The 15,717-nt window shown below is 38.6% G+C and overlaps 1 protein-coding gene across 2 annotated transcripts in view; it reads left to right on the forward strand.

Annotated features, from left to right (window-relative positions):
• The window catches only part of DMD (dystrophin), a 1,192,402-nt gene that overhangs the window by 802,183 nt on the left and 374,502 nt on the right, over positions 1 to 15,717 (forward strand). For both annotated transcript variants that reach the window (XM_074159135.1, XM_074159144.1), the window contains exon 49: positions 13,994 to 14,095. In XM_074159135.1, the coding sequence (XP_074015236.1) occupies positions 13,994 to 14,095 (102 nt within the window). The remainder of the gene's footprint in view (positions 1 to 13,993; positions 14,096 to 15,717) is intronic.

Raw genomic sequence — 15,717 nt, forward strand, 5'->3', positions numbered from 1 at the left:
ATCCCTGAAAAATATTCAAATCTTGCCAGCAACTTACATCCTTTAATTCCAAGTTTTGACTACTGGTGGTCCAGAAAACAGAATAGGAGAAAAACAAGAGTCAACTTTCTGAATTTAATAAATATGGTGGTACTTTTGGGATTTTTTTAATCAGGTAGCATTGCTAAGATTAAGTTTATATAATATGCAATTTTTACAGAACTTAAGTAAACAATTCATAATTTTACAAAGAAACAGTGATATCTATGGTATAGAGTCTATCTTTGGCATAGAATCAATGATAATTTCATTTATGGGTTTCCTAGTTGTCTTTAGAGAAAACAAGTAGTACCAAATTAAGTTTACATTGTTAATGTAATGTTAATATATGATGAGCTACCCTTACTCATAACTGACTCCAAGTAAACAAGTAAATAGCACTGTGTGTAATAAATATCAGTCTACTGAAATACTTCTCAAATATTATTATTTAACTCAGTAACCTTGTTCATAATTGAAAATACCACTAATTTATTGTAGGTTATAATCTACAAAATTGTGTCAGTTTTAATACAGTACAGTGTAGTGCCAAACTGATGTCAGAAAGATGTAGAAAAGAAAAAGCAAAAAGCAAATTTATATGGGTCCGTAGATGTTAAGGTTTTTTTAGTGCCTTCATCACAATAATTTTTCTCTTTTAATCCTTGTTTCTTTTTCTTATGCATAAATTCCACATAAGCAGTCTCTTTCCTAAGCGTTCACTTGCAAGTAGTCCTTGAAATAAGAAAAATTAGGTGAAATAAGAAAAATCTTGTGAGTAACAAAATCTAATCAGTGTTCATAGGAACATTCTATGTTCATAGGAACAGGTCAAAAGCAATAGTGTAGTATGTTGTTACTGCTGGGCTCTGCTTGTTTCACCACCGTTAAAGTATCTGTAGCTATGTAATTGGAGTGTGGTTTTGCAGTATGTGACCACAGAGCGAAATCTGTAGCTGTGCTGTGCCAAATCATTACCGCAAATACATACGGCTTTGAGCAATGGTTCAGAAACCCATATAGATGTACAATCAAACTGCATAAAGGAAAAATGGGCTGGAAATGTAGATTATGAATGGAACGTAAAAATGAACAGATGTTTACAGCCTAATAACCTGAAAATACAAATTAGCACTTCTGAAGAAAATTGTAAGTAAATGTGTATGTATAACTTCTGTATTTAAACACCCAATGAAGTAATCTTGGAAATAATTTAGTAAGGTGTATGTTAGCTCTGATTCCTGTAAAGCAACTTTAACTTAACAAAAAACACTTTGAGAGAATGTTAAAAGTTACCAGCTCATATTGCACAAATATAATTAGGAAAACACTGTGTATCCAAACTTTCTTAGTCTCCTGTGAAGACTGCTTGAATACTGGATTTAAAAAAGAAAAAAAATCCCAGGCTATGGCCTCCCAAGTGAATTTTAGGCTGAAAATATTTCTCCCGAGTTTCATTATGTGACCTGTATTTAAGTAAATTTTTAAAGGAAATGCTAAAATGCATAACTTAAAGTATTTTGAAAAACAAACTCCAAAACCCCCAAAGTATTTTAACCTTTATTTAAATGTTTGTCCAAAGAGAAAATATAGGTAATTTCAAAATAGCATTATCTGGTGTTATCTATTGTTATCTGTTCATCCAAGGAATTAATACAGACTTACAACCAGCATTTGTTTAATTTGAACTCAGTGTTGAGCAGAAGACTGATGTTTTGTTTCCATTGTCTTTTTGAATTTGCCTCAGTGCATATATACATTATTCTGAGATTTATTATCTTTTCTGCATAATCCTATGAAAACAAAGTCTCCCTACCAGAGGTGAGGAGCTAAAGATAGTAGAAAGCTTCAGGACAAGTGCCTTTGGCCTGCTCTGGATCTCTGGAAAGTTACAGATTCACTAGCTGTATGTGCAAAACCTTGATAGCAATTCACCAGATGGACAGTGAGTGTCTGGCAAAAATCCTTTTTGATGGTATCTCTTTGTCTGAATTTCACCCCCTGAATTTTGCAACTGGGAGATGTGTTCTGCACTGTGGCTAACACTATCTGTGAGGCATATAGGTCTTGTGGTTGTAGCAACACGGCTAAAGTTTTGTTACAATCTGCATTTTAAGTGCTGTTTCTGAGTTATCTGTTATATTCTCAAAATCTGCACTTAGTTTTTGATTGTAGAATTAATCTTCCTAAATTAGACAAAGAATCCATTAACTAGTTTGGGTCAAAGTGTGTGTACACCAGCATCTTTTCTCCTCTGAATTTCACTGAATTTTTAGAGTTGGAAAGGACCATAAAGATCATCTAGTCCACCTCCCCTGCTGAAGCAGGATTGCCCAGAGCATGTCAGAGCATGTTACTCAGGACTGCATCCAGGCGGGTCTTGAAAATCTCCAAAGAAGGGGACTCCACAACCTCCCTGGGCAGCCTGTTCCAGTGCTCTGTCACCCTCACTGTGAAGAATGACTGTCACCCTCACTCTGCCTTTTTTCTTTTTTAAAAAGACAGCACCTGTAAAAGGTGTATAGAAAAATACTTATTAGTAAATTAAAATATAGATTTTTCACCCAACTTCATTACTTATTTCTCTGTATTTTTCTGGTTGAACATGCTGCACAGTGTAATAAATGGATACATTGAGCTAACAGTGCTTAGGTTTTTTCTTCTGCATTTCTGGATTTTATTTTAATAATATGCATATTAACATTGTACAAATTTATGTGGGGTTTATTTGCATTTAATGCTTTACTTCCACAAACTCTTTGCCATTGCAGTGATTTACTCTTAGGGATCAAATGACCTGGGATGCCAAGTTTGATTCCAATTCCCCTGCTGTTAAAGGAGGAACTGGAGATGCTCTATTCCAACCTGAACAGACAACCCTATCTTACACATTCTATAACTGTCTGCTGATGGTGTTCCTTACCTCTTCAGGACATCTGAGGATGTGCAGGACGGAAGGAAAGATATGGAGAGAGGGCACGGAGGTGAGGAGAGGAGGTAGTAGTGCCTGCTTCTCTGCCTCCTACTTCCTAAAATCCTTAGGAGTCAGCATACCTCCTCCAGCCACAGGAGGAAGTTAAAGCTGCACTTCCTGAAATTCCTCCAGGTCTTTGTCCCAGTATTGTAATTTCCCCTGGTAAAGAGTATTCCAGGGAGATCATGACAGATGTAGGTGACTCTACAGATAACGAAGACACAGAGGGGTTGAACAGAAATGCAGGTCCCTGCATTTTAAGGAATGGATGGAGAAATGACACTCCAGACAGGGAATGAGTTGACAAAATGCAGAAATTCCTGTTCATGCTTCCAGCTTACTGAAATCCTGCTCATCCTTGCAAATCTTCTCCAGACAATATTAAAAACACTTTATGCTTTCCAGCCACCTTGCCTCCCAATCCTGTTGCAATCTCACTGGTCCTTTCTCCCTGCTTACTCAGTTTTCCAATCTTTTTCCTTTGCTCCTTCCTTACATTCTGGGTTGTCACTCACCACTCCTGTACTCCTCTATACTTGAGTCCTCTTTTCCAACCCAAGGTTTACACAATCTTTCTTTTTTGCCTATACTGCTAAAGAAGCTTCAAACTATCTCCGGGTATAGTATTTATACCTGTTCAGCACCAGAGTGATCACTTGCCATATATTTAAAATAACATATTTTGTTCATTTTTGGCAGATAAAAATAAGCCATCCTTGAAAAATTAAATAACTTTATTCTTAGAAATAACTTGTATTTGGATTTGTCCTTGATAAGCTTTGAATGATAATAGGAGAGCTGTCAACTCTTGTCAATCACTTCATTATAGACTCGACAACCTCTAGTTAGAACATAACAGAAGAGCGTGGCTGAGGAGTAGCAAACCTAATTGTAGACAAATAAAAGAAAATTCACCCACACGAGAGAATGAAAGCACTGACTGGACATAGCTGTATTTTTCCTTCCATCAGCCTTCATTTGTCAGCGTCTGCTTGACAAGTTAGGCCAGATAAGTCAGGTTTTAACTCTTTATTGATTCTTTTACCTTTTCATTTTACTAAAATCCTTTTAAATTAGTAGTTTTTATATTCAATAAGAGGTAGTATAGTTCGTCCACATGAGCACATAAGGAATATGTTCCCTGGAGATTTAACTCCCTGGATTCTGACATGTGTGTCTGATTTGGCAAAAGGTTGAACTGTGAAAATTTCTGATGATGAAATATTGTTTGATTATTTAAACTACTTCTATTTTCAATGCATTATTAAGATCAGCAGTAAATGTCAATTTAATCAACTCATAGAATGTAGAGCTTGATATTCTATGCATAAATCAATTATTGCTCTTTCCAGAAATCTTTTTATGGGACTTTGAGGAACAACCTGCTTAATATTTTCTTTGCAAGCTTTGAGCACTTAGATTTTAAACAGTCTGTATCCAAACCTCTATTCCAAGTGCAAGAATATTACACTATATTAGCTGCAAATGGATTGTGAAAATGTGGCAAAACTTTCTCAATGAGTAATCCTTGTAAATTGTTTAATTTGTAATAGACTTTGTAGCCTTAGGAATGGATTGCAAAACATATCTGTGCTTCGGGGAAGGAAAGATTTTTTGAAAGGTGATCAAGTATTTGATGTGTGGTGGTATTTTTCTAGGAAATAATGGATGACTAGTAAATCAAGATGTGATTTTGTTCTTGAAAGTGTAAGTTGTGGGGTGGGTTACTTGGAAGTTAGTGAGCTTGTACCTTGGTTTTGTCTTTTGGTTTCCTCTTTATACTGTTAATAATAGTTCAGATACTCTTCAGAGTCCCGAAGAAAAGTGTGGTTAATATAAATGAGCAAATAAATACAGGAGGGAACTTGACAGAAATGACAGAGCAGTTTACCAAGGCTCTAGTGAAGTCAATACCAAAACTATAGCTTGCTTCAGTGTACTTAGGCTTTCAGAGATAGCATATTTCCTCTCCTGTTCAGAAAATACAGTTTTCTAATGTTCTCACTGTTTGAGTGCAACCACCCAGCATGTGGATATAACTTAACCATTCACAGTTGCAAACCTGGAAAGGAGTAAACTGCATATTTTCCAAACTATAGGAACGTAATTCATTTATTGAAATCTACCCCTGCTTCTGCAGCTGAAAAAACATACTGGTAGCAGTCTTCACAATTTATTCCAGTAATATATATGCCACTGTATCTATTGGAAGACAAACTGCAGAAACACATCCTCATGAATATTCCTTTTAAATGATGTATTAAAGACTAATGCCAGAAGATGGGAATATCTGAGAACATGTTACAATCAACAAAACAATGTTAGAACAGTAATAGATTTTGATTCTTTTCTAATTTCTTTTTGTAGCCAGAAACTCCTCAGAAAATAATCCTTTATTTACTAAACTTGAAAAGAGGAGGAAAATTTGCATGTAAGCCCTGACCTAAGAGAGAGAAAAGAAGAAGCAACAAAGAATTAGATGGAAAAAAAAATTAACGTCTCCCTCCCACGTTAAATGATTTTTAATTTGGTTTATTGAATATAACTGTCATTATTTATGAGAGAGAAGAAATTCTGATTTCTTAGCTGCTTACAATTAAAATTAAAAAAATATTTATTACTCAATACTCTTATAATTATCACCACATTTCACTTGCCAACCAAAATGTTTATGGTGGTAATCCCTATCTGCTGCTGTGTCGATCTAAATAACTTTTCTTCCTCTTAAGCTGCCATCCTTCAGCATCTAAAAGAGCACATAACTAAGAGAGAGAGTTAAAATTATTGGGATTTCCCTTATTTTCTCGTAAGAATTTTTCATTATGTTTTTCTGCCAAGTTTCCTTCTTCTGTGTCAGTTCTCCTGGGTTTGTTATTATCTCTTTTATATTACAACCCCAGCTCTCTGAAGACAGACTGAGAGAGCTGGGGTTGTTCAGCCTGGAGAAGAGAAGGCTCCGGGGAGACCTTATAACAGCCTATCAATACCTGAAGGGAGCCTACAGAAGAGCTGAAGAGGGACTCTTTGTCAGGAAGAGTGGTGACAGGACAAGGGGCAATGGTTTTAAATTGGAAGAGAAGAGATTTAGATTAGATATAAGGAAGAAATTCTTTACAGTGAGGGTGGTGAGGCACTGGAACAGGTTGCCCAGGGAAGTTGTGGATGCCCCATCCCTGGAAGTGTTCAAGGCCAGGCTGGATGGGGCTTTAAGCAACCTGCTCTAGTGAGAGGTGTCCCTGCCCATGGCAGGGGGGTTGGAACTAGATGATCTTTAAGGTCCTTTCCAACTCTAGCCATTCTATGATTCTATGTGCTGGAAGTAAGATAGGATCTGCAGCCTAGGTGAAACAGAAGCGGCTGTTTCATCCTGTGTCCTGTCCAGCCTCAAAATAAAATATTCTGAATCCAATCTTAAAGATTGGATTGGATTGGGCCTTTTCACAGTCCAACTGGGTGATTAACTGTGCTTTATCAGTATATGACCACCACAGCCCAATTCTTTTCATATGCCATATCTGCAGGTCATGTCTTTACAGCTAATAATTTCATCTATCTTTAGTACCTCCAGGAAATTTCCTTTTCAGGACTGACAGCTGCAATGGATAGATACTGATTTCTCTGTGTGGGGAAAAAATTACTGTATTTTGTCTCCTTTTCACTCTGTAAAGTGGTGACGATTGCTATTTCAGGCATTCTGTTTGCATGGCTTAAGTTTTGGGACGTTCTTAGTTCAATGTCATTACAGAGGATTTCCTTTCTCTTTTTCTTTTTTTTTTTTTTTTCTTTCCCTCTTCCAATACTAGGAATAAGAGATATTGCAGGGAGTGGACCAATGGAAAACACCACCAAGTCTTAATAAACACAGTGTCTGCATATTTTATGAACTGCACAAGGGCTGCACTCATAGGTTTAGAAAGTACTTATGAACCCTAAAATTGAATTGTTGCACTTGTAGAAGTCCTTCCTGTAGTGCTCTTTTCAGTGAAATACATTGTTTCTCCTCTAAAGTATCTCAAAAATTGTTCACATGGGTCAAGAACTATAGTTATATCAATTTTCCAGTCTCTCATTGAAATCAGATGACTGTCTTTTGCACACTTTACTTTAAAAAGCTGGATGAGTCTCACAATATTCTTTTCCTCATTTTGATAGCTTCTAACACTACTTTGGGATCATACTTTGGGTCTCACACATCTAAAAGAAGAGTGATTTAAGGTAATGGAGGAAACAATGGTTATTTTATTTACTCATTAAAATGGCACTTTTAGAGGCAGGTGCATAAAATTGCTTGTCCACTAGTTACAGAATATTTTTAGTTATAAAGCAGTTTTACACTAAGCTTCTACTTAGGCCACTAATGGAATGGTCTTTAAATTGAATTACTTTTAATTTTTTTTTTTTTTTTCATAAAACCCTAAGACAGGAAGGAGAAGCTACATTCTGTAACTTAGATGTTCACAGAGCATTTTCTTTCTATATAGAGATAAGTAAAATATTCAGGAAGTTATCAAACCTTTTCATCTGTTATGTAGAAGAGACCAGAGGTACAAGCTTGTCTCTCCTTCAATTTTATCAAGATTGATTAGTCTTAGTCAAGAAGCTTAAATACTGGCAACTGCACTTTTCTCCCCAGTGGATTAGGTCCCACCTCAATATGGCCACAGAACTGTTATAGCATTGTCTTGGATGTATTCTAATAGTACTGTATACATATCTAAAGTGAATACCAAGAATGCCATTGACTTTACTGTCTGACCTGCTGTCATGATCTGATGCTCGCTGTGGCGTAGCTGAACTTTGATGTGCTTTAATTAAGTCTCCTCTGACCATTCTTCTTTGTGGTGGTTCAGCTTGTTAGTCACCTCCATGAATGGGAATGTGCAAAGCCAAAAGAAAAGCAAAAGAAAAAATGAAAAAATGAAGTCCCTTATTTAGAACAAGAATTCTTGAAGATGGGAATATATTCATTTTTCTATCCACTTCCCTTTCTTTACTTGTGAGGAAAAAATGAGGCACTTGAAATCTCACCATTTATTTATAGCTTTTTTTCCCTAACGTGCCTGGAATAATAACCTGAAAGATAGGTGTGAATATTTCAATGAGCCTTGCTGGAGCTTCTCATGTGTACGAATAAGAAAATCCACCTCAGAGAATTCTGGTTACAAGTTACACTCTCCGTCATCTGAATGATGAGAAAAACAATAATTAAATGTAATTTTATGTTATCAAGTTAAATATATATGGGGAGTTATATCTGATTATTTCAAAAAAGTCTTTTTGAAATTAAATGCCTCCAAATTATTTTAGATTTCAAATTAAGTGTATGTGCTTGTTAAATATCACTGCTTTGTCTCAACCAGTAAAGTGAAGAGAAATTGCTTACTGCTCTTTTCCTGTGAATAAATTTTCTTCTTTAATCTTCATTTAATGTACCATCTTGTTAAAAAGAAGTCATGACTTCTAAAACAACTCACATATCAATTTCAAAGTTATATTTTTTTATTTGAAGGTTGTAATTAAGTTTCCATTTTTGCATTGCACTTCACCATGAAGACACAGGTTTAATCACCCTGAGCTTCCCCTACTGTCCCTTCAGAAAATGTCCCATGGAGATAATCTCATTGGGAAATTTATCCCAAAAGTTTTACCAGCGTTACCAGAGAAGGTTAATCAGTGCTTGTGATTCTTAATATAGAGAAGAAAACAGTCTGAACTGCTGCAGATAGTTTTATAGATAGTTCTCTGGGCCTCCTAGTATATGTGCAGCATATGTCAAACAGCCTGTCTGTGTCTGCTAGGAGAGTTACCGTCTCTTGAAATAACATATGCCAAGCCATCAAACTTTCTCTTTCATTGGCATTACACACCAGAGGTTTAGTCAATATATTGGTTTCAGCTAGGGAGTATGAATTTTCTAAGTTCTAAGCTATATCAACAGACTTTCCTAGTCCAGATGGGGCTGTACACAAGTCCTTGCCACTTTTGCAGCCTGTAAATTTGCTCAGCAGGTTGAACTGACATGTTGTTGGAAATGCAGAAGTCAATGTGGCTTATTCAGCAGTGGGCTTTCATCAGTTTGGATGCACTGTTTTAACACCACTAAAAATTCATAGATGGTATGTCATGGAAAAAAGGTGGCCTGCTTGATTCTTGCTGTTTATACACGTTTGAGAAACAGCAGCTTCCAATGATGATGTATTTTAATTTACCATATGTGTGAAAAGTTTAATTAGCATATTCATCACCCAGCCCAGAAGTAGCATTACGATTCCTTTCACAGGCAGTTCATAAATCCTGTGATTCCAGTAGTCAGCTCTGTCTCCTGGAGACACTGCTGTATCCGCCCTACAGGCGTCCTCCCCCAGCAAGCAAAGCGAGTGTGGCAGAGGAGTCCATGATCTTCAGTCAAGACTTCTGAAAAATGATGGCTTTGGTATTCTCTAAAAACTGTTGGGACATGAGCATGGACGACTCCTATTAGCTTTAGTACTGGCCTGTGTGATCAAGAGCAGACGTCAGACCTTGCTCTGGGAGTATGCTGTTCTGGATGCTGCACAGGCTAGATAATAACTGCGGTCTCTTTGTTGAAAGCAAATCATTGGAGGCCATGTTACGGTCGTTACCCTTTTGTTCTCTTTGGGAACAGAATGATGGAGCAGTATCCTGAAACTACTCTCTTGCCTGTCGACCCATATTAATAGGGAGTCACCTAGCAAATAGATTTGAAATTGCTGGAAACTTGCTCACTGAGCAGAATTCGTCAAGGGGCTATCCCATTAGGCAGAGAATTGGGAAAAGAGCTCCCTCAAAGTTACTGCAGTGATTTAATGTCAGGTGTGCACTTATTTAAAATCATTTTGTGATGCTTTTAGACGATGTTGGAATTAATGTGCAACAATCTAAAAGGAGCTGCTGCTCTAAAAAATAAGATATCTGTTAGTTTCAGCAGGGTCCAAATGAATGACAAGATGTTGAGAACCTCTTTTTCCTGTGGATTCTTATCTCTATTCTTTTTTCCACTTCTCAAATGAAGTGTCATGCTATATTGGATAGAGTTGCACAGAGCATTTTGGTTTAGGTCAAGGCCATTGATTTTGAAAGATCAGACAACACAAGATTAGTTCATGTAACTCCAGAGAATCGTAGAGCAGAAAGAACTGGTGATTTGACAGCTAAATACGTTATGTTTCTGTTACCTGGCTATGGAAAATTATACCTGTAATCTATCCATAAAGAACAAATACCTTTTAAATCCATAAAGAATAATGTTTATGTAATGAGTAGAAATGGGATATCTTAGTTTTTATGTTGTGTATACAAGTATTAGCATAAAATAATAACAATGAAAAGGATTGTTAAATGTTTTCTTTTCTGCAGACTGTGGAGTTGCATGGTAACATCAGTCATTCATTTTGCTTTTTTTTCTTTTTCTCTGAATTTTAAAAGGGAAATTAGACTATTTATATGCACGTATATGGTAAATCATGATTCAAATTTCAATACAGAAGGTAGAGTACAAATAAATATTGAGCAGCCAAACTTTGTTACAGCTACAGGAATAGTAGTAGTAGCTGAGTAGTAACTCCGGTTATGAATAGTCCTTTTAATTGATCTGGAGTGCCTTTCCTAGCCAGGTTCTTCTGGGTTTGAATTTTCAGTTCCCGGTGGTGGAACTTGACTGTTACTGTTAACAGCTGTTACTCCAAACCTAGTCAGATTGAAATACATGACAAAGCTTAAGAGAGCCTACTGAAAGAGCTTCCGCTTTTCCTCAAGTCCGGAAAACATGAAGGGGAAGTGGTCAAGGTGATGGGAGGGACCAGTAAGTGCTCGAGTTGGCTTCATCCTTGTTACAGCTGCGGGGGCCCTGCAGGGCCAGCTCCCTGTGGGCCGGGGCCATTGGTGGGCTCCCCCTCAGGGACCTTCTGGGCAGGGCCTGGCAGCTTGGGCCCATTCTGCTGCCCAGCCAGGAGCAGGGCAGCTGGGTCCACCAGGACAGTTCTGGGCATCAGGTACCTCCATGGGGATGGGATGTGGGCGCACAGGTGCGCCCAGCTTGGCAGGAACCATGGCCAGGTAGGGCTGTGGGGAGCTGGAGACCAGCCCCGCTGCAGAGTTGGTGAGACAGGGGCTGATGGCCCCAGGGGCTGATTTGGGGAGGTTGCGGGGAGACCCAAGGGGCTGGGCAGGGGCAGGCAGGGCTGTGGGGTGCCTTCAGGGCCTGGGACTGTGTTAGGTGCTCTCCTAAAGAGTGCCTTCCATGCTGGTTACAGGCTGAAAAAAACCCCAGTTTGTGTGCTCCCAGCCCAGTCCACAATGGAAAGCGAAGCCCAGTGAGTGGGGAAGATTGAGAGATCCACATCCATGTTGCAGGTTAAGCCCTCAGTTATAGGTGCACCAGTAGTGATCTTGATATGTAATATGGTTTTCCTGCTACAGAATATTTAATGACACTTGATGCTGTTATAAAATAAGTATTTGAGATGGGCAGAATAACACAACACAAAATATTACAGAATCACAGAATGATCTGGGGTTGGAAGGGACCTCTGGAGATCTAGTCCAACCCCCCTGCCAAAGCAGGTCCTCCTAGAGCAGGTTGCACAGGAACTTGTCCAGGTGGGTTTTGAATGTCTCCAGAGAAGGAGACTCCACCACCTCTCTGGGCAGCTTGTTCCAGTGCTCTGCCACCCTCTTGTCCTATCACTGTGCACCACTGAAAAAAGACTGGCCCTGTCATCTTGACACCCACCCTGTAAGTATTTATAGGTGTTGATCAGATCCCCCCTCAGTCTTCTCTTCTCCAGACTAAAAAGACCCAAGTCCCTCAGCCTTTCCTCCTAAGAGAGATGCTCCAGGCCCCTAATCATCTTTGTGGTCCTCTGCCTTACCCTCTCCAGCAGTTCCCTGTGCTTCTTGAACTGGGGAGCCCAGAACTGGACACAGTACTCCAGATGGGGCCTCACCAGGGCAGAGTAGAGGGGCAGGATAACCTCTCTCGACCTGCTGGTCACACTCTTCCTGATGCACCCCAGGATGCCATTGGCCTTCTTGGCCACAAGGACACATTGCTGGCTCGTGGTCATCCTATTGTCCACCAGGACTCCCAGTCTTTTTCCCCAGAGCTGTTCTCCAGCAGGTCAGCCCCCAACCTGTACTGGTGCAGTATATTGGCAAAATACTGCAGCTGGCTTAGTTTCAAAAAACACAAACTAAACAAACAAATATAAAAGTGCTTATTTTTCATCAAAATAGGCAGAAAATTATCTTTTTCATTAGCACTCCTTGATGATTATTTTTCTTTATATGGCAAGTAGAGAAGTAGAAACCTAACCTAGTATTGAAACAGAAAGGAAATAGGACTCTAATGAGGGTTTGATCAACAGGTTGATAAACTCCCACTCCCCAGTATACCAATCTGGCTGCGTATTGCTTTTCAGTACTCATTCTCTATGAATCCTCACAGTTATATCTCATTAATAATGAAATGTGCAATAAAAAACAATTAAATGCAAACATGTTTCAAATACCGTTGCAAGAAATAAGACAAGCTTTAATTCAGTTGATTTGATATTGATAAATAATATTTGAAAAGGAAAATGGGAGATGATAGTGAATTTGTCAACATTTTATTTTTACTGGTTGTCTATAAAGTTTTGCAAGTAAAATTGCAGGCAGCAAGGCATCAGTGTAGACAAGTTTTTCTGTGTTTTGCTGAAACAGAGGAGCAAAATGTCCTCTTTCTGAGGCTAATGTCTAATGACACAGATTTCAAAAAGTTTATTGGAGAGCAAAGAATAGCAGATTTCTGCCAATGAAATGATGTGTCGGATCAAATAGTGACGAGCCTGGCACACAGTCTTGTCTGCTGTCATGCTAACAATAACTGAGATTGTGGACAGAAAATCAAGTTGGAGAGTCATTGGATAGTCTACAGTATTGGTCAGGACAAGGTAATCAAGCCATAAAATAGGTGGGAGAAGAGTGGAGAGAGGAAAACCGAACCAACCCAACCAGTTAATTTTAATAGCTCAGATAACTCTGAGATTGTTGGCTTTGGGTTTTTTTGTTTGTTTGTTTGTTGGTTGTTTTTTTTGTTTTTTTTTTTTTTTTTTGCTTATATTACTTGAAAAATGAAAACAATATGAATCTTGGAACTCCAGGTGTAGTTTATCTTTTCTTTTGCAGTTTTCAGTGGTTTTTTGTTTTGTTTTGTTTTTTTTTACTTTTAATTATCTATATGTAGTGCTTCACTCATTATTTATTTGGCCAGTGCCTGATGAAATGCAGCTGCTGTATTTGGGGAGGGTTTCTTGGAGTTGCCTTATGCTAGCACATGAATGACACCTTTCCAGATTAAAAAAGAAAATTGCTAGAGAATACGCTCTTGCTAATTCAGTAGGGTGTCATTGCGAATGGTAGGTGCCTCTCCCTACCTTTAGGACCTTATCACTGCTACTGTGCTTTTGTTTTTATTCATTAGTAGAAATGCTTTACTAGATAAGTACTAGTTTACTATTAGTAATAGTAGTTTTCTATTAATATTTTAATCTTCCTAAATTCAGTATTATTGTTGCTTCTCATGATAAGGTTTTAAAGCCATGTACTGTAGGAACAAAATGTTTATCAGTGCACTTTCAATCTGCTGGTAATGTAAAACAGACAAAAGGACAGAGCTGCTTAAATGAGATTTCTCATGCCTGTCTTCCCTAGTATGTATTTGTGTTAATTTTGTAATCATTTTATTTGAAACCTTCAGGATGAAGGGACATATCGCTGTTTATTTTTTAGCATTACTCTCTTCCATCCCTCTTTGCTTTTGTTTTCTCTGGTGACCTTCTTTGTCCTTAGCTGCTACTACCCATAAGTTTTCCCAGAAACTCAGTCCTGAGCAGAAACTAGTCTACTGGTGGTTTACAGCCTCCAATGGAGCTTTAGGATTTTTCAGTCTTATTGCTTATGCTACAGTTAATCTACACTGCATGTATTTTTATTTTTCAGGAAACTGAAGCAGCAGTGCAGGCTAAACAGCCGAATGTGGAAGAGGTTTTGTCTAAAGGGTGTCATTTATATAAGGAAAAACCAGCCACTCATCCAGTAAAGGTAATGAAGCAACCTTTAGCAATATCCATTACTGTGTAATGGGTTATGCTTCCCCTGTTGTACACTTGTCCTTGATGTGCTCTGTTTAAAACCAATGAAAGAACTTGGCAAATGGCATTTGTTCTGTTCTGTGATGGCATAGCCAGGAAGAATGGAATGTTCCCAGCTAGAAAATTTTTACATGTTGTGATGGGAATATTGTTTTTGTCAATTAAGGTTGTTCTACCTATTCAAGAGTAATCCGTGTTGAAAGAAAATGTAATTTTTGGTGCCTAATTAATGGCATCACATAACATGTTTTTAAACTCCCTTATTTTGAATTTTGCTTTCAGAAATTTTGTCAATTTAAAAAAATGAACGTATTTTCTAGAAAAGGTAAGAGTCAAATCTCAAAGAGGGCCCTTAGCTTTAAAATTTTTCCATTGTGAAGGAAAGATGACATGGTAATATAGCAATTTCCCATTCAGTTTCTGTGCCAAAATTAGTGTAGAATCACACAAAATCACAAGAGTGACTGACTTGTTTCTGTTTTGGAGCAGAGAATACATTGTTAAGAAGGCTAATGCCTCCCAACACTTCTCCTCTAGAAAAGTGCTATAGAATCCTTTTCCCTGGCATAGAAATTTGTTTGAAGGGGATAATTTGCACTCAGTTTCCTAAAGACTATGTAGACCTTCATTGAGACTAGAGTATCATTTACTATCCTGTAGAATCTTGAAGCAGAAAATCACCAGCAAGCAGCCTCCCATATGTGGTTCAGCTGCCTTTGGAGTGGGAGACCCAACTAGTAAGGTCACTACCATATCCAGAGAGGATATACCATATGCAGAGATCTAGCAGATCCAGAGAGGTGATTCTGCCACTTTACTCTGCTCTGGTGAGACCTCACCTGGAGTACTGTGTGCAGGTCTGGAGCCCTCAATATAGAAAGGACATGGACCTGATGGAGCGGGTCCAGAGGAGGGCCACCAAAATGATCAGGGGGTTGGAGCACCTCTGCTATGAGGACAGACTGAGGGAGCTGGGGTTGTTCAGCTTGGAGAAAAGGAGGCTCCGGGGAGACCTCATAGCGGCCTTCCAGTACCTGAGGGGGGCCTACAGGAAGGCTGGGGAGGGTCTGTTTACAAAGGCCTGCAGTGACAGGACGAGGGGCAATGGTTTTAAGTTGGAGAAGGGGAGATTTAGATTGGATATTAGGAAAAAGTTCTTTACCGTGAGGGTGGTGGAACACTGGAACAGGTTGCCCAGGGAGGTGGTTGAGGCCCCTTCCCTTGAGATATTCAAGGCGAAGCTCGACGAGGCCCTGGGCAACCTGGTCTAGTTGGGGGTGTCCCTGCTGACTGCGGGGAGGTCGGACTAGATGACCTTTGGAGGTCCCTTCCGGCCTGGACCAATCTATGAATCTATGAATCTATGAATATCAACCAGAGCTTGATCTGACTTCTGGTTTATAACTGCTAATGAAGTGTCTGTGAATGTGATGATTAAGAGCTCCCAGAAACTGTAATAGTAGCTTATTGATTAGACTAAATATCTATTGCAACTGTTTCTGACTGGGCAGAGACAGTAAACTTTGTATTTAGAGCTTTTCCAAACCTACAGCACTCAATACCTTCATTTAA

The sequence above is a fragment of the Numenius arquata genome, chromosome 1 (assembly GCF_964106895.1).
Source record: "Numenius arquata chromosome 1, bNumArq3.hap1.1, whole genome shotgun sequence".
Lineage (NCBI taxonomy): Eukaryota > Metazoa > Chordata > Aves > Charadriiformes > Scolopacidae > Numenius > Numenius arquata.